The following is a 19221-nucleotide window of genomic DNA, read 5'->3' on the forward strand; positions in this document are numbered from 1 at the left end:
AATTTTTTTTTCGATTTTTGCGATTTTCCCTCTTTGCTCCAAAAACAATCCAACATAATCACAAACATTTCTCCGGACACTAAGATTCTTTCGAACAATCCAAACAGGTGAGACGCGCAATCTCCCTCTCATTCTTACTCAAGAAAAAAAGATACCACTAGACCCGGTATGTCACGTTCCAACATCATGAACTCCGATAAAATGAGAGCTTCTAAAGAAAACCATAATTCTCCACTCAATACAAGTAAAAAATCTTCTCGGCATTTGTATCAGAATATTTCTTCCATTGATCTTCCATGCTCCCCTATTCAGAAGCTACAATTATAAAAATCTGTAAGACGAGAATTTGTATTTATGCAAATGTACAATCAAACTCTTCATAATGTAATCCTCCAAAAATTTCGTGATTCAGAAATCTCGGAAACTTTAATTGCTACGGCGGAGAAATTTTTGAAAATGCTATAATCTATGGTTCCAAATAATAAATCCTTCTCAGTAGGTCAGTGGAATTGCAGAAGCATATTATCTAAACTAAATGACCTAAAAAAATTTCTGATCAATCTCGACATCCTCGCTCTTCAAAAAACGCGGCTCAAACAAAACAAGTCTTTCTCAATGGCAAATTATAATATTATACGCAAAGGTAGATCTTTCTACATAGGAGGAGGTGTCTCAACCCTGATAAAAATAACATCCCGTTCCAACAAATAAATTTTACATTTCTTAACGAGAAATTTGAATATACTTTCATGTTTTTATATAGGAAAAGAATTCCCGCCGTTTATAGACAATTAAGTCATAAAATTTTATTGGGTTTTTCAAAGCTGGCTGGCGCCACTGACGCACTCTGGAAATCTCTGGTCAGCCGGGCACCGGACTAGACAAGTTTTCTCATTTATGGCAGGGTTTCAGTACGTTACCGGGCAGTTGGACCCCGCATTTTTCGCATATACACGAGAACAATGAGGGGTCTAAAATGTCTGGTGACCTACTGACACCCTGCCTCATTTTATGATATCTTTTCGCTCGACCGATCAATAGAAAAAGAAGAATATTTATAATTTTCTAATTTTTTATAATGCAAGTTAAGAACTTCGGACGGAGTGGAAGAACGAAGTACACTCATCTCGTCGATCAGGACACTACACAGATCGACTCTCCTTGGATTTCTGAGACTGCCCAGAACCTCAAGTTTCATAACAATCAAGCCGTAAAAATGAAGAAACAATATTTCGACCGACCGTCACTAAAAAAACTCAAAATAACCAATTGAAAAAAATAAACAATAAATTGGAGATTTTATCAAGCAAGTCGGTTGAGCCTCGGTGCATTATATTTATTTTTTTGCACATAACATTCATTTACATATCGTACCATTTATAACACCATTTAATTCTGGAAGTGTCTCAAATTTACATTGTAACATTGTAATCGTAATCACTAAATAATTGGGGATACGTTTAATCACATGTCATCAATGTAATGAACAATAAAGTTTATGAAATTGAAACGGAAGGGGTCGATCTTCTTGTCCTCTATAAAATTGTTATTTTTGCGCAAATATCTTCTCTCAACGTTTGATCGAACGGTCAACTCAATAGCTATAAAAATTATAATTTTTTAGTGTCAAAAGGAAATCTGAATATTCAATTTCTCAAACGTATGAACGAAACAACTGAATGTTATGGTATCGCAGCTTGTAAACTCTAAGTATATAAAAAGAAATTTTTTCGAGATATACAAATGGGAAGTGAAATCATAGAAAGATAGGAAAAATAAGAAGCGACACATTTCACACGTTGCTTCTGATGCACTTGAGAGCTTGCTTAGCGGCAGCACATTTAGCTTGTTTCTTGTTCGCTCCAAATCCATGAAACGTCTTCGTTTTTCCGGCGATCGTGACCTCCAGTGTCACCATTACTGTTTGCGTTCCATCAACCGTCGATGTATTCCTGAAATATGATATAACGCCGCAATAGAATATAATAATAATAATATAATACTGTGGTTTGATAATCTTCAGGATTTTGTACACAAACTTTCATAGCTGTAAAAGATTATTAGTATTTTTTCAGTTCTTATCAATGCGCAAGGACTGAAATTCGAAAAGGATAAACAATTGTGACAAATTTATTCTTCAAATCTAAAAATTTATACTTACGTAAATTTGGGATTTGCGCCGGGGGTTTCGTGAATAACACGTATAGGCTGTTTCGGCACTTGCTTGCTGAAAGTGGCTGAAATTTTTTTAAAAATCTCGTTAGAAGTGACAATTCATTATTTTTCCTCGTAACAGTCGCAAGATTCAACTCACTGATTTCTTTTTGCATCATGGTGTACACGATCTCCCAAACTTTGTGCAAATTTTTCCCGGTGTCGAGGTAAATGGCCCCGATCACCGATTCGAACAAGTCGCCTAAAATTTTTGGCACATCTACGAATTCCGCCATTTTGCAGTCTTCTTCCTCTAGGAGTATCCAAAGTAACTGCAGCGAAAATTTGCTTGTTAGTTCAGACTATGTGAGAACTCAGCGCGGAATGTTGCAATTTCAACGATTTTTGTTTATAATTCAATTTTATAGTAACTTCTTCATTGTTTTAAAAACATGATAGCATTAAAATAAAGTTGTTTTCGTTTTTATGGAAACTCGTTGACTTACTTCATCGTCCACAATGAAATCTCGATCCGCTTGGAATTTAACGAATCTCTCGATTATTTCTTGGAGTTTTGGCGCGTACGCCATCAGGGCCGTGTGAAAACCATATTTTACGGCCAAACATGCAAAGGTAATGTTGTTGACGAGAGCTGATCGCAAATCTGTCAGAGCACCAGGGCTCAAATAATCACACGACTCGTATATGTGAACCGTTATTAAGAAATCTGGATAACAGATGAAAAACACTTCAATCAGTATGGAATATTTTTAGTTTGATTATAAAAAAAATTCCTGATTCTCGAATCTGGGGGTTAGAGCAGTTGTATGACGAAATAAATGATAAAAATCGTTACCGAGTACGGCGTCTCCGAGAAATTCCAATCTCTCGTATCCGGGTGTAATGTTATTGGGAGTATAAGACGGATGTGTAAATGCCTGAAATGCAAAATTGTTTATACTTTCAAACACAGATGCTTGTTTTTTTTTACGTGATGAGAAATGAGAGTAGTCGAAGTTGGGAATTTACCTGCAAAAGATAAGCTCGATCATTGAATTTGTAGCCTATCTGTTTCTGGATATAGTCGGCCTGTGGCATGTGATCGTCTGGATTTCCAGTTCCAATTCTCGGACTCCTGGAAACTTTCCGAAGGATATCGTCGATCCGTAGTTCCAATGGAAGAATATTAAACCACGTGAGGATTTTAAAAGCTCCCGTAAGACCCATTGTCTGTTGAACAGGCAAATAAAAAATCACTGTGAGAATATCTCTCCAATATCATTTGAGCATCAATCGTTGCAAGATGAAAGTCTTGCCCAGCATTTTTTTCGAACATTGGAAAGTAACACGATGGTTTTATCTCTAGATGCTCAGCTGTCCCGCTTTAACCGCTGGGCAAATAAAGCCTTTTCATGCGATTCGAAAAATTAACTCACGTTAAGATAAACACCGATGAGAGCCTCAACACCATCCGATACAGATTTGTCGGGTACACTTTGTACATCCAAAAAGGGTTCCATTCCCGTATGAGCATTCTCTTCGTTCCAAGACGACACGATTTCTTCCATTCTGACGAGAGTTGCATTTGAGGGGATGCCCGCTAATTGCTCGTTCGATGGAATCATTATTTCGTATAAAACGTTGGGCGATGTCTGTCAAATATCAATATAAATATTTAGTCCAAATTACATCACGGACGATATTTGAAATGATTGATTAATTCATCTAATGATGGAAAAAAGCAGTACCTCGGAGCTCAGCAACAGATTTTGAAGCGGTCGCATGACGGTAAAAGCGGGTGATATGAAATTGCACATTGGTTCAAATCTCTCTACTTTCATTCGTCCAGGTATTTGTTTGTTTGTACCGCAATAATAGAGATTCCGATTGCCAACCATTTTCCCCTTTATCACGGTTAACTGACCTTCGCCGTACTCCGGATAAGTCTCGTACAAAAAGAGGGACACGGCAAATTTCAACAGAGAATCACCGAGAGTCTCGAGTCTTTCGAGATCGAAAACATCGTGAGACGATTTTGATGTAAGGGCTTGCATTATAACCGCCGGGCTCGGACCGACTTCATCATTTTTGTTCAGTATTTCCAATACGGGCGCTTTCGTCTTGGGCCTAGTAGCAAATGGCTGAGAACGGTTTCGCTTTTTCTACGAAAAAAAGTTCGTAGTTTTCTTTAAAATCGTTCAAAATATTATTTTTCTGATAACCGGTACCACAATTTACCAAAATTTCATCTTCGTCGGTGCCCAATGGAGTTGCCATAAATTGATGATAATATTCAATGTCAATAAGTTGAATTTTTTCAATATCCCCGTACAGGTTTATTGGCTCAGATTCTTTTTTCCATGGATAAAGGTTCGATTCGAGAGCTACAACAAATTTTAACGAACGTTGCGTTAAAAATAACACTACTGTGATGCTGCACGTAATATGATTTTCGCAAGAATTTAAACAATGAAACTGTACTGACTGTCAATTTCCGGACCGGGTATATCGATTGGTGATGCAGAAAGCTCGACGAATGATTCATCGGCGGTCGATACTTCGAGCAAAAGTTCCGGGTGTTCATCGATGTCGGTGGATTTAATTACGACCGGAGGCCAAAGAGAACCTCCTTCGAGTTTCATAACACCAAGACGCGCTTCTCTCACGATTTGTGCACGAAGATCCTCGGCTACGAGCAATTGACAAACTCTGTGCAACACCGATGGTAAATAACTCGCTTTGAGCCAGTAGAGAGCCGAAAAGTTGGTTCTGTTACACAATTCAGCGACGAAATGCTCCTCGAAATCTTCTAGTATGTCCGCACATTTTCTTTTGCTCAATCCAGCTTTAATGCCTCTGGTAAAAATAAAAGTGAAAAAATGAATTTGATGAGGTTGCTATCTTTTCCTGGCCTTTGCGACCTGTCAATTTCATCAAGTTTCATTACCTCGGTCTTATGCAATCAATTTTTTTAGAAATGGCCTTGACCTCGAGCATCGGTTGTTTGGGATTACGAATAGTCAGACCGTGTCGATCCTTGTAATAGTGCATATAACTGTGATAATCGCCATTCGGAAATGGCGATTCAGCCATGAGATCGTCACAGACTTGCGTAACAACGTAGACGCTTGACGACGATCTATAGCTGGGCTTTATGAGAGCTTGATCGTATTCGAAAACGTTCAATGGTTCGGAAGGTGGAGTCTCCTCGATCATTTTATACTTTTGAATTGTCGACCAGCACAAATTTCCATTCGCATCGGCTAAAATGTTGATTCGCAATTAGTAATCATAACTCATATATCGTGAATATAATTCAATTTTGTCCCTTTTCCCTATACTCACTCGGAACGACTAAGAAGCTGTTGCTTTTATTCTCCGTGTCAAATACCATGAAACTTTTAATGATGTTGAGGACTTTGTGAAAAATTAGCCAGTGAAACTGTACCAATTCGGCGATGTTTTCTTCTGACATTTCGAAAACTGAGTGATTTACTTTCAAATTTACTTTCAATTCACCGACGTTCATGAATATCGGAAATCCTGGAATCTACGAGAAATAAAAAAGGTACATATTGAAAAATTAACAAATCGAATATGATTGTGAATAAAACAACTCTAATCGTGACAACAACACAGATTCATTTGTTCACCTGTGGTATAGGTTTAGTCGTGACCAACCCAAAACCAGCGTCATCGCACAACATTTCGTAAAAGACCCATTGCCGATTCTCGTAAGGCTTTGGATAACTTGGTTTCGCTTGAATCAAATGAAGATAAAGCGGTCGTTTGGATACCGGAAAAGCTGCATTCAGAGACTCGGGATGCTGGTCGACGTAGAGAAACAAACAAAATAGTCATGAACATTTTTTTCTAAATTAAAAAATAAAAGTGCTCAAAAGCAAAAAAAACCGAATAAATTCAATTGCTATTAACTTTTATCGGGTGAATGCGTTTTTTGCTTGCTGTTCCAGGTATTCCAACGTGTGGATCAAATTTTTCTTCTTCCCAATGTGGAAACAAATGTTCATTACAACCGAGAACAGCACTAGGTTCCACGGGTAGCAAATGATTGGTTAATTCGCCAATTTTATGGAGTTCCACGCATGCTTTCAAGGCAGCCGATCGTTTTGCCTCTGCTATACTGTCCCTCACGTCACCCTCGATAGTGTGATTGAGCGGCGATACTGAAGGTAGAGTCAGAGACACCTATTGATTGAACAAAAAGAAAAATGTTCTCCTCAGTTCGCTATTTTTTACTTAATTATTTCCGCAATCGAAATACTTTCATGACATTAGAGATGGTTATTTTGAACTCTCGAGAATAAGCGGTATTTGCGTGCTATTTTCAAGCCGTTTGAAACAGAGACCAGTGGTTACGAGACAATGATCTTGGCTCTCTTTCGAGATTCAAGGCTGCATTTAGAAAAGAAAATCCGGGTGCACGTATGAAAGATCAGTACTTCGAAAATGCAGGAAATGGAAAACAAACATGTATTTAAATAAGCGTGTAAAAAAAATTAGAAAAATCTCTTACGAGCATTTATTTTTTTAAGTAAATCCACCCATACTGATAAAAGTTATTTAGAAAACTAGGCTCTTGGGAGAACTATTGAAGCTCTTGCACGATGGTTTTTCGATAGTGAACATAAATTTCATATTATTTTTAAAGAAGTAGAAGGCCATGATTCAGTCCCATGAAAACTCATCCATAAATCTAGTGCGAGAATTCGAAAGATATTTTTTTCCCCCCATTTTAAGGGAAATTTATGTTCCAACAGTACTTTTTGACCGTTAAATTTTGGTAGATAAGGCTGGCTTCCGTTTTGGCGTTTCTCAATAAGGATCTCCACGTATTGTAAAGATTTTGTTTACCTTTACACGTATCGCTTCTTCGAAAGAAAAGAATTATAAGCGTTTCTAAAATAAGAAATCTACCAAACACCTTCGTACAATTGCTCCAACAGTCTATGAAAAAAATTGGCACCGCAATACCCAAAAGTATCAAGATTAATGTTAGTCGGTGCGGTGGTAAGAAGCTGGAAAAAAATTTGGTACCAAAGGGCACCAAATTTTAAATGATCATCTCTCCTTGTATATTAGGATATTTGCAAAATGTCTGATTGACCTTGTAACGTAACTCTGGAGTTATTTCGCTGCGATTTTTATGCAATATCCAAGTTGGTGTGAGACTGATAAATTTGGATTTTATCAAATTGGCACAATAGAGGTTGATCAAACCAATCGAGGACAAGTCGGTAACAGTTGCCTTATTGCCGTCCTCGTCAACGACGACGTACGGCGGTGTTTCAGTTTTGTACAACTTTTCTTCGATTTCTTCGGCGGAGACTTCCTCACGATCGTCGGTATGTCCGATAAGAGCCTTTAACGTGGCAGATAGGCCGATGTCATTTTCAAGATTATTGTTACAAAATATAAAACTTTTTTATGTGGTCGTTCAATGACATTGATGCATAAAATTCGGAAAACACTAAATTTTTTTCAATATTTAGGTATTTTTTCTAGTAGCTAGGTCTTGTTGAAAAGTGATTCAAGAAATCTGGATTTGATATTAAAAAAAACCTTTTTTTCGGTAAATAATCACTGTGGTATTGAAAACTTTAGAGACCTTCAAGTAATGAGATCGGAGCCAGAGATGTTTGCTACAAAATTATCGATTTTAATGAACAGTGTACGATGCCTTATGTACGATTTTAACATTTGCAAGAAAAAAACCTCATTCCGTTTTCCCGGAATTTTAATTTAAAAGTGATTGCAAGTTCCAAAAAAAAGGAATTTTCCAAGACAAAGTTTGACAAAAAAGATAACTCGAGCTTCGAGAAACCATGACAGGAAAATTGAAATAAAATCACGCAGACTTCAATTTTGAGAAAATCTAGGTTGTCCATCAATTTTGTGCACCAGTCTTTTTCGGCTGACCGTCGAAACGATGAGAAAATCTGAGCCAATTGTATACAAGATATCGAAGAAATTGGTGTTTTTTATACTTGCCATTTTCATGAGATTCTCGACCCTCTGAAAATTTTTATGTTTCGATGGGAAACTTTTGTCCTCGCTCGAAATTAGCATGATGTAGCGACTCGATTTGTGTCGTGCTCGTCCTTTGCTCTGAACGTAACTTCGAAAATCTAACGGAAGATCGTACCGGACGATGAGCGTGCACGTTGGCACGTCCACGCCCTCATCAACGACGTCTGTTGCTACTAGACAATTAGAATGCCCACTTCGGAATCTTCAAAAAAATTCATCAACTTTCATCAACTTTTAATAATCTCTAAACACATGCTAAAATTCTTCTCACTTTTTCGCAAATTTCCTTGCATATTTGAATAATTTATTATCTTCGTCTCCGAAAAAAATATATCTTACCTCAGCAAAGCTTCCTTATTCCACTTGGATAAACACAGGGCTTCCCGTGGATTTTTGTACGGATTGTTCGTGTATCCGAGTATGTAGTCCGGAACCAAAAAACTGTACTGCTCGTTTAGTTTTTGTAGGTTCTATGTTTCAAGTCACCAAAAAACATTTACGTTATACAGAAATATAGATATTTTTATTGAAATATTGAATATATGTAAAAAAATCAAACGAACTTTACGAATTTTGACATATCTTGAAATAAAAAAAGGGGGAAAAAAAACGATTGCGAAACATTAGTACTGGATGAGGTGACGATTTTTATTCCTAAGTCCTGATGTGTCACAAAATGTTTAAAAGTGAATTTGAGCGTAAAGCTCTTTGCATAAGAATATTTTTTCTGGAATATTGAAGAAAGTTTTGAAATTAAAATACCTTCAATATGTTGTATAAAACACGTGCGCTAACCCTCCGTTGAACAAATACGATGCAACAAAATTTTTGCTCGTCATCTTTCGTGCTGTTAAAGTGCTTCAAAGATTCCACTGTTTTTAACACTTGGTCTGAAGAAAATCTGTGCAACAATTCAAAGGGTCACATTCATTTGGTTTGTGCAATACATAAGCATTTCACACGAACGGTATGTGGAAAATGATGGAGCATAAACGTACTTGAATATCTTGTTAAGCTCTGAATATCCGTCCATTTTGTGTTCGATGATTTTTCGCATTTTCGTCAATTGCGTGATCAAAAATTCGAGTATTGTCATCGTTTGCTAAAATATAATTGATTTTATCATTTACCGAGTCAGTATCATTGAATAAAACAATAAGAATAAATTCTTTATTCTCGTATACTCACAAGATCGTCAGTTGTTTTTTTCATACTTTCTAGCTGTATCATGTGCAAAAGAAGACATTTGCTGCCCCCATACAATCCTACGATCATTGTTACATTGAAATACAAATATTTATTGATCGAAGCAGGGAAATTATTGTATTTATAAATAAGAATCAAAGTTCAATACGAAAGATCCATTGCAGAGATTTATCAAAATCGACCAGAGTCTTTACCCATTGTGTTAATGTGCTCCCGTGCGTCTTCAATCAAATTTTTCAGTCTCAAATTTTTTGGCTTTGGCGATAACTCCTTGCTTGACAACTCGCAGTCGAAAGAACCTTTCAACTTGATCGTATCCAGTATGCCAATTGCGTAATCAAAAAGTAATCCAAGCTCGACTTCGATACCATAAGTTGTGGGAGGATTGTACCGAACAAATTTTTCGTCCAGGTTTCCGTATTCTCGGAACGTGTTATATGAATTTGCAGTAGCAACCCGAGAATGAAGAGTGATTTCAAGATCCTAAAAAAGCATGGATACAATCGTTCTTTTTTTCTCAATAGCATTTTGAAGCCAGACAATTTCTATTCTTTATATCTGAACGATGAGCAGTTTTAAAAAATCATTCATATTTAAACGAACCCGAATTGTTGCTTCTACTTTTTCAACTTTGACATTAGCATTCAAAAGTGTCGCAGTCAAGCCCAATATCCTAGGATGTTCGCTGCTGTCAAACGACTCAAATCTTTTCATAATATTTCTCATGGGATGATTACCAACAGCTTTGTGGCACTCGTCGAAAATAAGCAGAGAGATGTCGCTCAATCGCATAATTCCATGTTGTATTAAGGACAAACATATTTCTGCCACCAGTACAAGAACCTTGAAAGTAAATAAGACTAAATTCACAATCTTCCGCTCCAATACAACGCATTCAAAATAAATTGCATTGAAAAGTGTGTTACGCATATATTTAAAGATGGAATGTGAATTTTCTCATTATTATTAAGTTTTTTCATATAGTTTGTAAACATTGAATTGGATCTCAATTGAATGTTTTGTTCTTGAATGATTACTTTTATATTCAACTCCTTTATGGCCGTTTTCTCCGACGCAGTTCAAACTCGGTTCAATTTTTTTTATATAGTTTCGAGATAGGATGAACCGAGTTTAAACTCAGATTAACGTTGGAGAAAACGGGCACTAATTTACCAACCTTATTCAAGATAACGTTATGAATACTTATGAAATTTGGATAACCGTATACAATGAAATACTGAATTTGACATATCGTTAGACCTGATTGTCTTCAATCTCTTTGAGCCAGTCCTCTTTGGACCAATAGTCAACACCCATATCCCCTGAAAATCCTTTACATGCGAGGCCTGTGTGTCTGGCAATATACTCGCTTTGCTGAGATACCAAAGGGACCGTATTTACCGCAAAAATGATGCGTTTACCGCCTTTACTATACGGCCTGAAAAGAGGATTAATTTATTTGCAATCAGCTTGAAAAAAATAAAAACTTAACGAAGGAAAGTTAATTTTTTTAATAATCAACAAAAGATTAATCAATACTGTTATATCGCCAATTACTTTTGATCGAATAATCAGATGTTTATTCCATATGTATGTAGGAACTTGGGAATAACCTGAGGCTTTAGGAGATATAAGTCGTTTAATCAATGAAAAAATTTCGAAGCAATTGGCTATAGTACAATTGAATTTTTTGTGAATATCAAAATATTGCTACACATCATTGAAAAAAACTTTGTGGAAAAAAAATAAATTAATTCATAGAAAAATAATGAATAAATACGCACAACTGCACTCTATCGCTGTATTTCTTTATGAGCATTACTGCTATGTAAGTTTTTCCCGATCCCGTCGGCAGGTAAATAATAGTATTTTGGGCGACAGCTTTCTCGTAAAGGTCTATTTGATAAGCTCTTGGAGTGAAATCCTCCATCGTAAGGTTATCTTTCGAATAAAAAAAACAACAAAAATTTATTGATTAGATGCAAGTTTAACGGGCATTTTATTAGCCGGTTCCGGTTAATTCACGTAAAACATAACCTACAATGATCTCAGTTCTTCACGTCGTTCACGTCTAAACATCCCAGCACCAACTGACTGACTCACCTCACTCACCAGCTCACCACTCACTCTGGCTAGAGTGGAGTGACGTCGGTGACGACTGACTATTTGATTAATAATTGCTGATCGGCCAATCAGCACTACGGAAGAAACTCTTGACGGAAATCTTGAGGACAGTTCACACTGCACGTTGTAGTGGAAATAACCGTAGTTTACAAAATGAATGTAGAAAATACGGGGAATACCCTTCTGAAAAAGTGTGCATTTGGTTCTCTTTTCATTTGTCAACTAAATTGCACCAAATCTATTTATCCTCTACATCCCGTTTCCCCAAATTCTGAGATAATCTGATAGTCTCGCTATAGCGGCAAAAGTATATTTCTCATTTTAAACCTCTGCTCAGAGGAAAATTCATCGAATAATATTGATGACCGCGTACAAATGATTGATCGCACAATTTATCAAGAGACGCATTTTAATCAACAAGAAGATCAAAAGCCGGGAAAAGAGCGAACTGCGTTTACACGAAATTACCCGAAATTTCGTTCAAATTGCGTCCTCTAAGCCGTGATATCAGTTGCTCGGTTCTCAGAAAAAAGTGCACGTCTCAACAGGATGTTTTGCACAAAAACTCCTCCCACCAAACCTTCTTTTTATCAGATTCGTGTCGACCAAATGAGTTTTACAGTTTTACATATCAGCATAGGAATTGAAATTGATCACGGCGAATTTCTTTTTGGATATCCACGTATTGGAACGAAATATTCACGAAATCGTTCATAGTTCATAACAGAAAAACAAAATACAGTTGTTGGTGTCACGTCCCCGGGAGCTCATCGGAACTGGAGAGGACGCAACACGCGTATGACTCCTCTTTCGGGTCAAGACAATAAAGTCCTTTACCCAGGGACGGAAGCCTCGTCGTTTGGTATGGAAAGAATGTCGGGGGAGGACGGTCCGGAGTTACGTGTGTCGGGGCTTGACGTTATAAGAGATGAATATTAGTTACTCACGTCGGTTAATTTTCCGGTGGTTTATTGTTCCCACAAATGCTGCACGACACACGTTTACAATTTCACACTGACACGTACAATGTTAATCACAATTGATATCCCGGTTTTCTTTATTTCCGGGTGAATAAGGTACTTAGTAGATGCAGGTACAAATTCTGAATTATGTGTATCGAGGTAAAAGTTCACAGAAAAGCGTTGGTTACTTAAACGAGGGGTGTTATTGGATTATTGTAACTATGACTTGGTTTGTTCGCGTTTTTCGACTAAGTTCCAAATAGAAGATTTTGGACTTAGTGAACGGGGGTACCGATGGAGTAGAGCCTCTGACTGACGCGCTAATAAGAAGTAGCGCCGTGAGCTTTGAACTCTGACGAACTCTGACGAACGAACTCTGGACTCTCTGGACCAACTCTCCGATGAACTGCTGGTGAACTGCTCTCCGAGATGTAATACAGGGGGTTTTAGGTTTTATACTTGTTACCCCTCTCTAAGGGTTCCTCTGTCCGGTGGTGTCCTGCAATTTTTCCAATGCTGGGGAAAATCCTCTTTTTGCGGATTCGTGGATAAGATTGTGGTCTGATCTCCTAAGTGTTACCCCTCTCTAAGGGTTCCTCTGTCTGGTGGTGTCCTTCTGTAATTTTTCGATGGTGGGGAAAATTCTTACTTCTGATTCGTAGGATTGCAATAAAATCGTGGCCTAGTTTCTCCGAGTATTTACCCCTCTTGAACGGGTGTCTTGCTAATCGGTGCGTAGGTGTCATCGATAGTCGCCTATGGCTTGTGTCGCGACTTCCAGTCTCCAAATTATAGGGATATCAGTTATGTCCTTCTCTTCATTGTATTACGATAGGGGTTTTATAGGGGTATAGTAAAGGGTTTTTGATTAGACTTTTTCTTTTACTCTATTTGGGGTCTCTTATTCGTAGATTGGTTTTCTTTTTGGTCTTACTATAATGGTGATGAAAAAGTATTTATCGTCCCCCTTATGACGACAGGGAGAAAAGGTTGATCAATACTTGTGGGTCTCTGTTAATAATGAATATCGTTTTCGAATTGGATGTAACAAGGGTTCTTTTATTAAATGATGCGTCGTGGGTGGTCGCCGTTCCGAATTGTCGCAACGTCGAGGCTCCGGATGATCGTACTCTCTCTCTCTCTCTCTCTCTCTCTCTCTCTCTGATCCATTGGGTTATTATATGGGTCCTTTAGAAGCGTAGTAAGGGTAGGCCGTTTCATGGGATGGCGTATGTGTCAAGGATTAAGTCTTTTCCCTTATTTTGCTCGTATTCGAGTTTTTACGATCTTATAATAATAATAAAAGTGTGACAAGGATAGCGTTTCGATCAATACCTGAGTCTTCTGTTAATATTAAATATTTCTGGGGTTTTGGATTAGATGTTAGCACCAACTAAAACGACATTGGCATGCCGTTTTAGTTGGTGCTAACAAAAATTTCAAACACTGTATCGTAGGTCGATTTTTGCTGTTGATATTTCATGTGAAAAATATGAAAAAACGTCTATTTAATAAATTAATTTGTAATATCGGAATATTCAATTTAATAATTAGACAGAAGTTTGCCAATTTTGCGACGTTTTAACCGAAAAAATGGGCAGCCTGTACCTTTGTAATTATTCGTTGGATATGGGGAAAGTGGTTTTGGAAAAAAAGGTGATAATTGTGTAAGTGCATTTTTGTAACGTTTCTTTATTTATTTTGTTGGACTAGTCACTGTCAGATAAACAGCCGTTTCGCGCTGGTAACAGTTGCTCCTCGTGTTTCGTTTTCTCCTCTTCGGGTGACAGCAATTTGTTATAATTATAAAGGCCATTTTGATTATTTCGATTTTCAACAATCCTCGATAGGTAGAGATAAATAATGACGCCAACAGCCAACGTGAGGTTGAGTCCAAGAAGTATCGACATGTAATAAAACCATTTGGTCGATTGACTCTTCCATTCCAAAGACTTTTGTATGCATTGAGAGTCACCGTTGTACATTGATATCAAAGTTGCGTCGCTGTGACAAGATTTACACTCGTTGTTCGATCCTCCGCTGCAGCTCTCGCAACTGTAGTGACAAATCGAACAAACACTCTTTCGATCGTCGCTCACTGGATACGTATTTTTTGGACATTCCGTCAGACAAAGACCTTCGTACAGATGTCCGCTTCGGTCGCACTCTGAAAGTTCAATTCGCATGGTTAGTGGAATTGATAGGTTAGTTTTCTGTTTTTTCGTTCAGTGTCGAACAAAATATTCATCATACGCCCTTGTACAAGGTGTCCCAAAACCAGTGGCACAAAACGAAATTACACATTTTCGGCAATCTTCTAAAATCTTTCGTTCAGCATACGAGCCTCGAAAGTGAGGTTATGTTGAGTTTTGACATCTGAACTGATACACGGTAAATAGCCAAGTTCCGATGGAATCTTTTTGAAGAAAATTTATCACGCGATGAAAAGGCGTCTGTCTAACAATTCGAATAATCACTGACCAAATAATGGGAATCTGTCAGACGCTTTGAAATGGAAGGGGTAAATAATATTCGAAGGGGAAAACAATAATCGCGTGAAATAAACTCGAATTCGAATTAAAAAAAAAAATACTTTGGTATTTTGGTATGAGAAATGAAATTAGAAGTGTTAAAATATTTACGAAAATTCAATGAATCTCGATTTTGATGGAAGGAGAAGAAAAAAATGGATAAAAATATGATCGCAGTAAACGAGCCATTATCCGAGCCCGTCGTAAAAGAAAGCAATGAAAATTTGGGGCGCGTCGTGCGGCGTGTTTTCGCAACTACGTTACTCTTAATGAAGCAATCTACAATTTTCTCGAATCGTTCTCCGCGGGATGCTGCTCCTCTCGCGGTATACTCTACCGGAAATGAACTATTAAAAGGTATTTTATAGCGAAATGGGGACGAAATAAACGTAAAACTCTATTTTTACGATTACACGTCCCGGGGCCCGCCGGCAGTTGAAATTTCCAAACGTTTTATGTCCCGAGGCTGAATAAAACACTCGGGCATTTATTTTTTATCATATTTGCGAATTGAAAAAATGTCTCTCGCTTATTTCCAGGCGAACGATGAAAATCCTCCAAGATTTTAATATTTACGTTCCCATTGTTAAAGTTTTACAATATCCGGTCAAAATTGAGCCAAAATTTGCTGAAAAAAAGTTCAATTAATCAATAGCTCAACAATGGTACTGCCATTATGAAGCTTACATCGAAAAGACATGCACTCGAATGCGAAAAAATTGCAGTTACAATATCATACAATATCGCACTGATCCACTAACGATACAAAGTAAATATTCGCAACGAGCATTGATTTATAATTAAATTATCGTACACACAGCGCTAGTTCTAATTAAAACGGATGCAACGGAGTTTCACAAACTCGTAAATCAATATTGAAACTTTGAAATAAATCAGTTAATACAAATATTTCCTAATAAAATCGTTACTTTCAACGTCGCACGTAACAATGAACGAACGTTCCCCGGCGGAGGGCGGGAAAAGACAAGAATTTTAAAAACACATGCAGCGTGCAGGCACAAAAGAAAACCGCGATGCTAAACAACCACGAAAACGGGATGAATTTTGTTTTCCGCGCTTGGGAAATTCCGTTATTCGTTTGTATCCGGAATCTAGTAAAATTCATTCACATATATACATAAAAATATATTGCAGAATTCATTCAACCAAATATTCTCGGTATAATGACATCGCCACATTGCAGTTACGAAACGTAATAATGTTATTTGCCTCGACGATTATTTTCAATCTCGAACGATCTTTTTCTCACACACACACTTTCCCACCCTCTTGTATGTATAGATAGAATATTAGAAAAATGCATGCAAGTTGAAAAAAGCTCGGAGTCCCATAAAGTAGTGGACGGACGTATTTACTGGTGAAAGCATAAATGTACATAGATAGATGAGGAGAGCCAGAGGGCTTGAGCCACGATGAATTTATGCAGAGCGAAGGTTTTCGATGAATAATTCAAGCGGAAGAAAGGGAAAGCGAGAGAAGAATAGTGCCAGGAAAAAAAAAAGACGCACACAAACGCAAAAGCAGACACGTGGAAGAATAGACATTTTTTTGAGCAGGCTACAAAAAGAAGTACACAGATTTGATTGGAGAAAAACTAAGACTCACCGTGTCGGTGAAAAACGATCGAGGGGACGGGTTATTGGTCCTATGCATATCGAGCGGATGGGCGTTTTGTTTTTCTAGACGTGGCTCAAGAGAGAAATCCATACATCTGCCCGATTCGCATTGACAGTCCTCGCTCAAAGGTCTTTTCTCTCTCGTTATTCATTTTCTTTTCCCCGATGTGTACCAAAACGAGCGAGTCGTAAATCTCATTAACATCGAGACGTTCGAGCGACTCAATTCTTTTATTGCGTGGTTTAACTATCGTTAATTATTGACGAACAATACTTTTGCGAATACTGCGGAGTGCGGGGATGGCGAGGAATCTCTCGCGAGCACGAATAAGTACAACGCTCGTTCCCTCATTTTCGTTGCTTCTTTTATTCGTAGAAAAAACATTAGGAAATAAAAGTTACTGTAACAATATGATCGGATTGTGTCGAAAAACATTACGAAAAATGATGAAAGGATTCATGAAAGTGAACAAAAGTGTCGTAAGAATTGAGAAATTATTTCATTTCACATAATCGAATGAATGGCTGAACAAAAGCGTGGAATCTATTTCCGTCTTTCTCATTGGGATAACGTCTACATTTGATCCTCCATCCAGTTCTTCGTGGCAAACAGAAAAGCTGATAATATCTCGAAAATTCTAAAGAAAGAGTGCAAAAAAGTGTAATTTCACGCATAATTTACGTACCCTCGTGTGAAAGAGACTGTTATGCAAAGCTTCTTGACGATGCACTGCAAAAATAGGCTTCATAAACTTGACGGATTTCATCCTTTAGAACGTGGAGTTGAAACGATGGATTACGAATAAATATAATTTTTAAAAAACCCCAAAGAATAAGCAAAGCGCCGAAGATTCACCATTGAATTCACACCAACGCGAGTAAGCGAATGAAAACCCGAAGAAATTTCAAACGAAACACAACGCTTCTCGCAGTCGAAAGATACTTCCGAGAACACACGTGCGCGTCCGGCGAGTTCGAGCGAAAAACAAATCGTTGCGCAATAACTGGAAGAAGCATTATCTTTTTTTCTTCACTGATTCGAGAAAGCTTTCTTGAGCAACAATTGAGTTTTTTCTCGTTCTCGTTTTATCCGGAACGTCGAGAGAGCGGAATAAGAACACAAAAGTAGTGAGATAATAAAATAATGGTGATCGGAAATCTGCAAAATCTGTGTTTTTTCCAACAATTTCGTGTGAAAAAACTATTAGTCGTTGCTTAATAAAACCATAGAAGTTTGTAGGTAGATTAACCAAACAACGAAACAAACTTGTTTCGTGATCACGAGTATTGATGAAAATCGAATTTTGCTTATTTCTGATCGCGTGTTAAAGATGCATGACACAAATTCTCGACCAACAACTTCACTGAATTGCTATTTCAAAACTCCGCGTTTCGACAAAAATTTGAAAATATTCAGACTATTTTTAAACCGAAAAACCAAAAACCAACGGACCATTTTTTTTCAAACCGAAAATGAATTTAGTGATTTTTCAGAAAGCTGATTCAACGGAAATCCGTTTTTCCCTCGAATAAACCTGCTGAAGTTTTCTCCGCGCTTTTCTCAAAAATTTCTCATCATTTCGATCATTATTTTATCTTTTTTTTTTCTTTTTTTTTATATCAAATAAATCAAGAATTCATCGACTCTCAAAGTTGCATAAAAAATTTCGAATCATAATATCGCAGATGTCTGAATGTTTTCAGATTTCCTTCGAACGGTCGAGTGGTGAATACTTTAATAGAATAAAATCATTCGTATGATAATAGATGTGATTCTCATTAGGCTTTGGAAAGAAAGTAAACACTGTAGAACACTAGACCCTTTGTTGAACCGAAGAACAAAAATTCATGGGGGAAAAAAACAGTGAGGAAATTCAGAAGAAAATAGTTATTGAGAGTATAGAGAGATGTGACAAGGTAAAGAATGTGATGTTTTTTCTTCTCGTTTATGTAAAGATCAAAACAGAACAGAGCGTGCGCCTCGATATATTCAGGATCCTCGTCTCTCTTTAATTCATCCATGATATACAAATTTTTCGTTCGCATATAAGGTTCATAGTATTTTCAGTTTATGTGTGTATGCGTATACATGTATATTTATACATGTATGCACGTAAGTTGAATTTTTTTTTCTTTTTTTTCTTCAATTTTTTTCAAGTGTATATATGGTGTTGCGAAATCTCGCAAATCGCGTTCGTCCGTCACTGCCGTTTGCGTTATACCACCAAATTCGAATGAAATATTCGACTATTATTATTACTATTATTATTATTAATATTATTATTATCGTTATAAGTATTATTATTATTGTTGTTATTATTATTTTCCTCGTTGATTATTTATTTTCCGATTTTAGGAACGACTTGGTGGAAACGGAAATGGCAGAGATGAAATAACGACATGGCGTGCGTACGATAACGAGTTTGAATATCGCTCTTTCACCTCCTGCGCGCATAAGTCCTCAATGTGAATTCTATAACTTAGGATATGTCGACCGTTCGTGATTTTAAAAATTTTTTTACGTTTGTTTTTTCCTTGTTCCTTATTTTTTTTGTT

The 19221-nt window shown here is 37.2% G+C and overlaps 2 protein-coding genes across 6 annotated transcripts in view; both read right to left on the reverse strand.

Moving 5' to 3' along the window:
• Window positions 1-1321: 1321 nt before the first annotated feature.
• Dcr-2 (Endoribonuclease Dcr-2) lies at window positions 1322-11605 on the reverse strand. Of its 2 annotated transcripts, XM_043423674.1 has the most exons (25): window positions 11453-11605; window positions 11196-11352; window positions 10672-10849; window positions 10015-10254; window positions 9606-9894; window positions 9394-9470; window positions 9204-9307; window positions 8968-9106; window positions 8545-8675; window positions 8167-8407; window positions 7283-7537; window positions 6091-6363; window positions 5808-5981; window positions 5500-5704; window positions 5102-5417; window positions 4640-5010; window positions 4393-4538; window positions 3903-4316; window positions 3591-3806; window positions 3184-3384; window positions 3011-3092; window positions 2661-2881; window positions 2315-2486; window positions 2162-2237; window positions 1322-1952 (listed from the first exon to the last, which is right to left on the reverse strand). In XM_043423674.1, exons 2-25 carry the CDS (start codon window positions 11339-11341, stop codon window positions 1793-1795), a joined length of 4827 nt encoding a protein of 1608 aa, XP_043279609.1. In that variant the 5' UTR covers window positions 11342-11352; window positions 11453-11605; the 3' UTR covers window positions 1322-1792. The 2 variants fall into 2 exon arrangements, with proteins under 2 accessions (XP_043279609.1, XP_043279610.1); XM_043423675.1 differs by lacking the exon at window positions 7283-7537.
• Window positions 11606-14169: 2564 nt separating this feature from the next.
• LOC122414227 (furin-like protease 1) overlaps window positions 14170-19221 on the reverse strand; it is a 114913-nt gene continuing 109861 nt past the window's right edge. For all 4 annotated transcript variants that reach the window (XM_043425291.1, XM_043425289.1, XM_043425288.1 and 1 more), the window contains one exon: window positions 14170-14664. In XM_043425291.1, the coding sequence (XP_043281226.1) occupies window positions 14207-14664 (458 nt within the window). In that variant the 3' untranslated portion in view covers window positions 14170-14206. The remainder of the gene's footprint in view (window positions 14665-19221) is intronic.

The sequence above is a fragment of the Venturia canescens genome, chromosome 7 (assembly GCF_019457755.1).
Source record: "Venturia canescens isolate UGA chromosome 7, ASM1945775v1, whole genome shotgun sequence".
Classification (NCBI taxonomy): Eukaryota; Metazoa; Arthropoda; class Insecta; order Hymenoptera; family Ichneumonidae; genus Venturia; species Venturia canescens.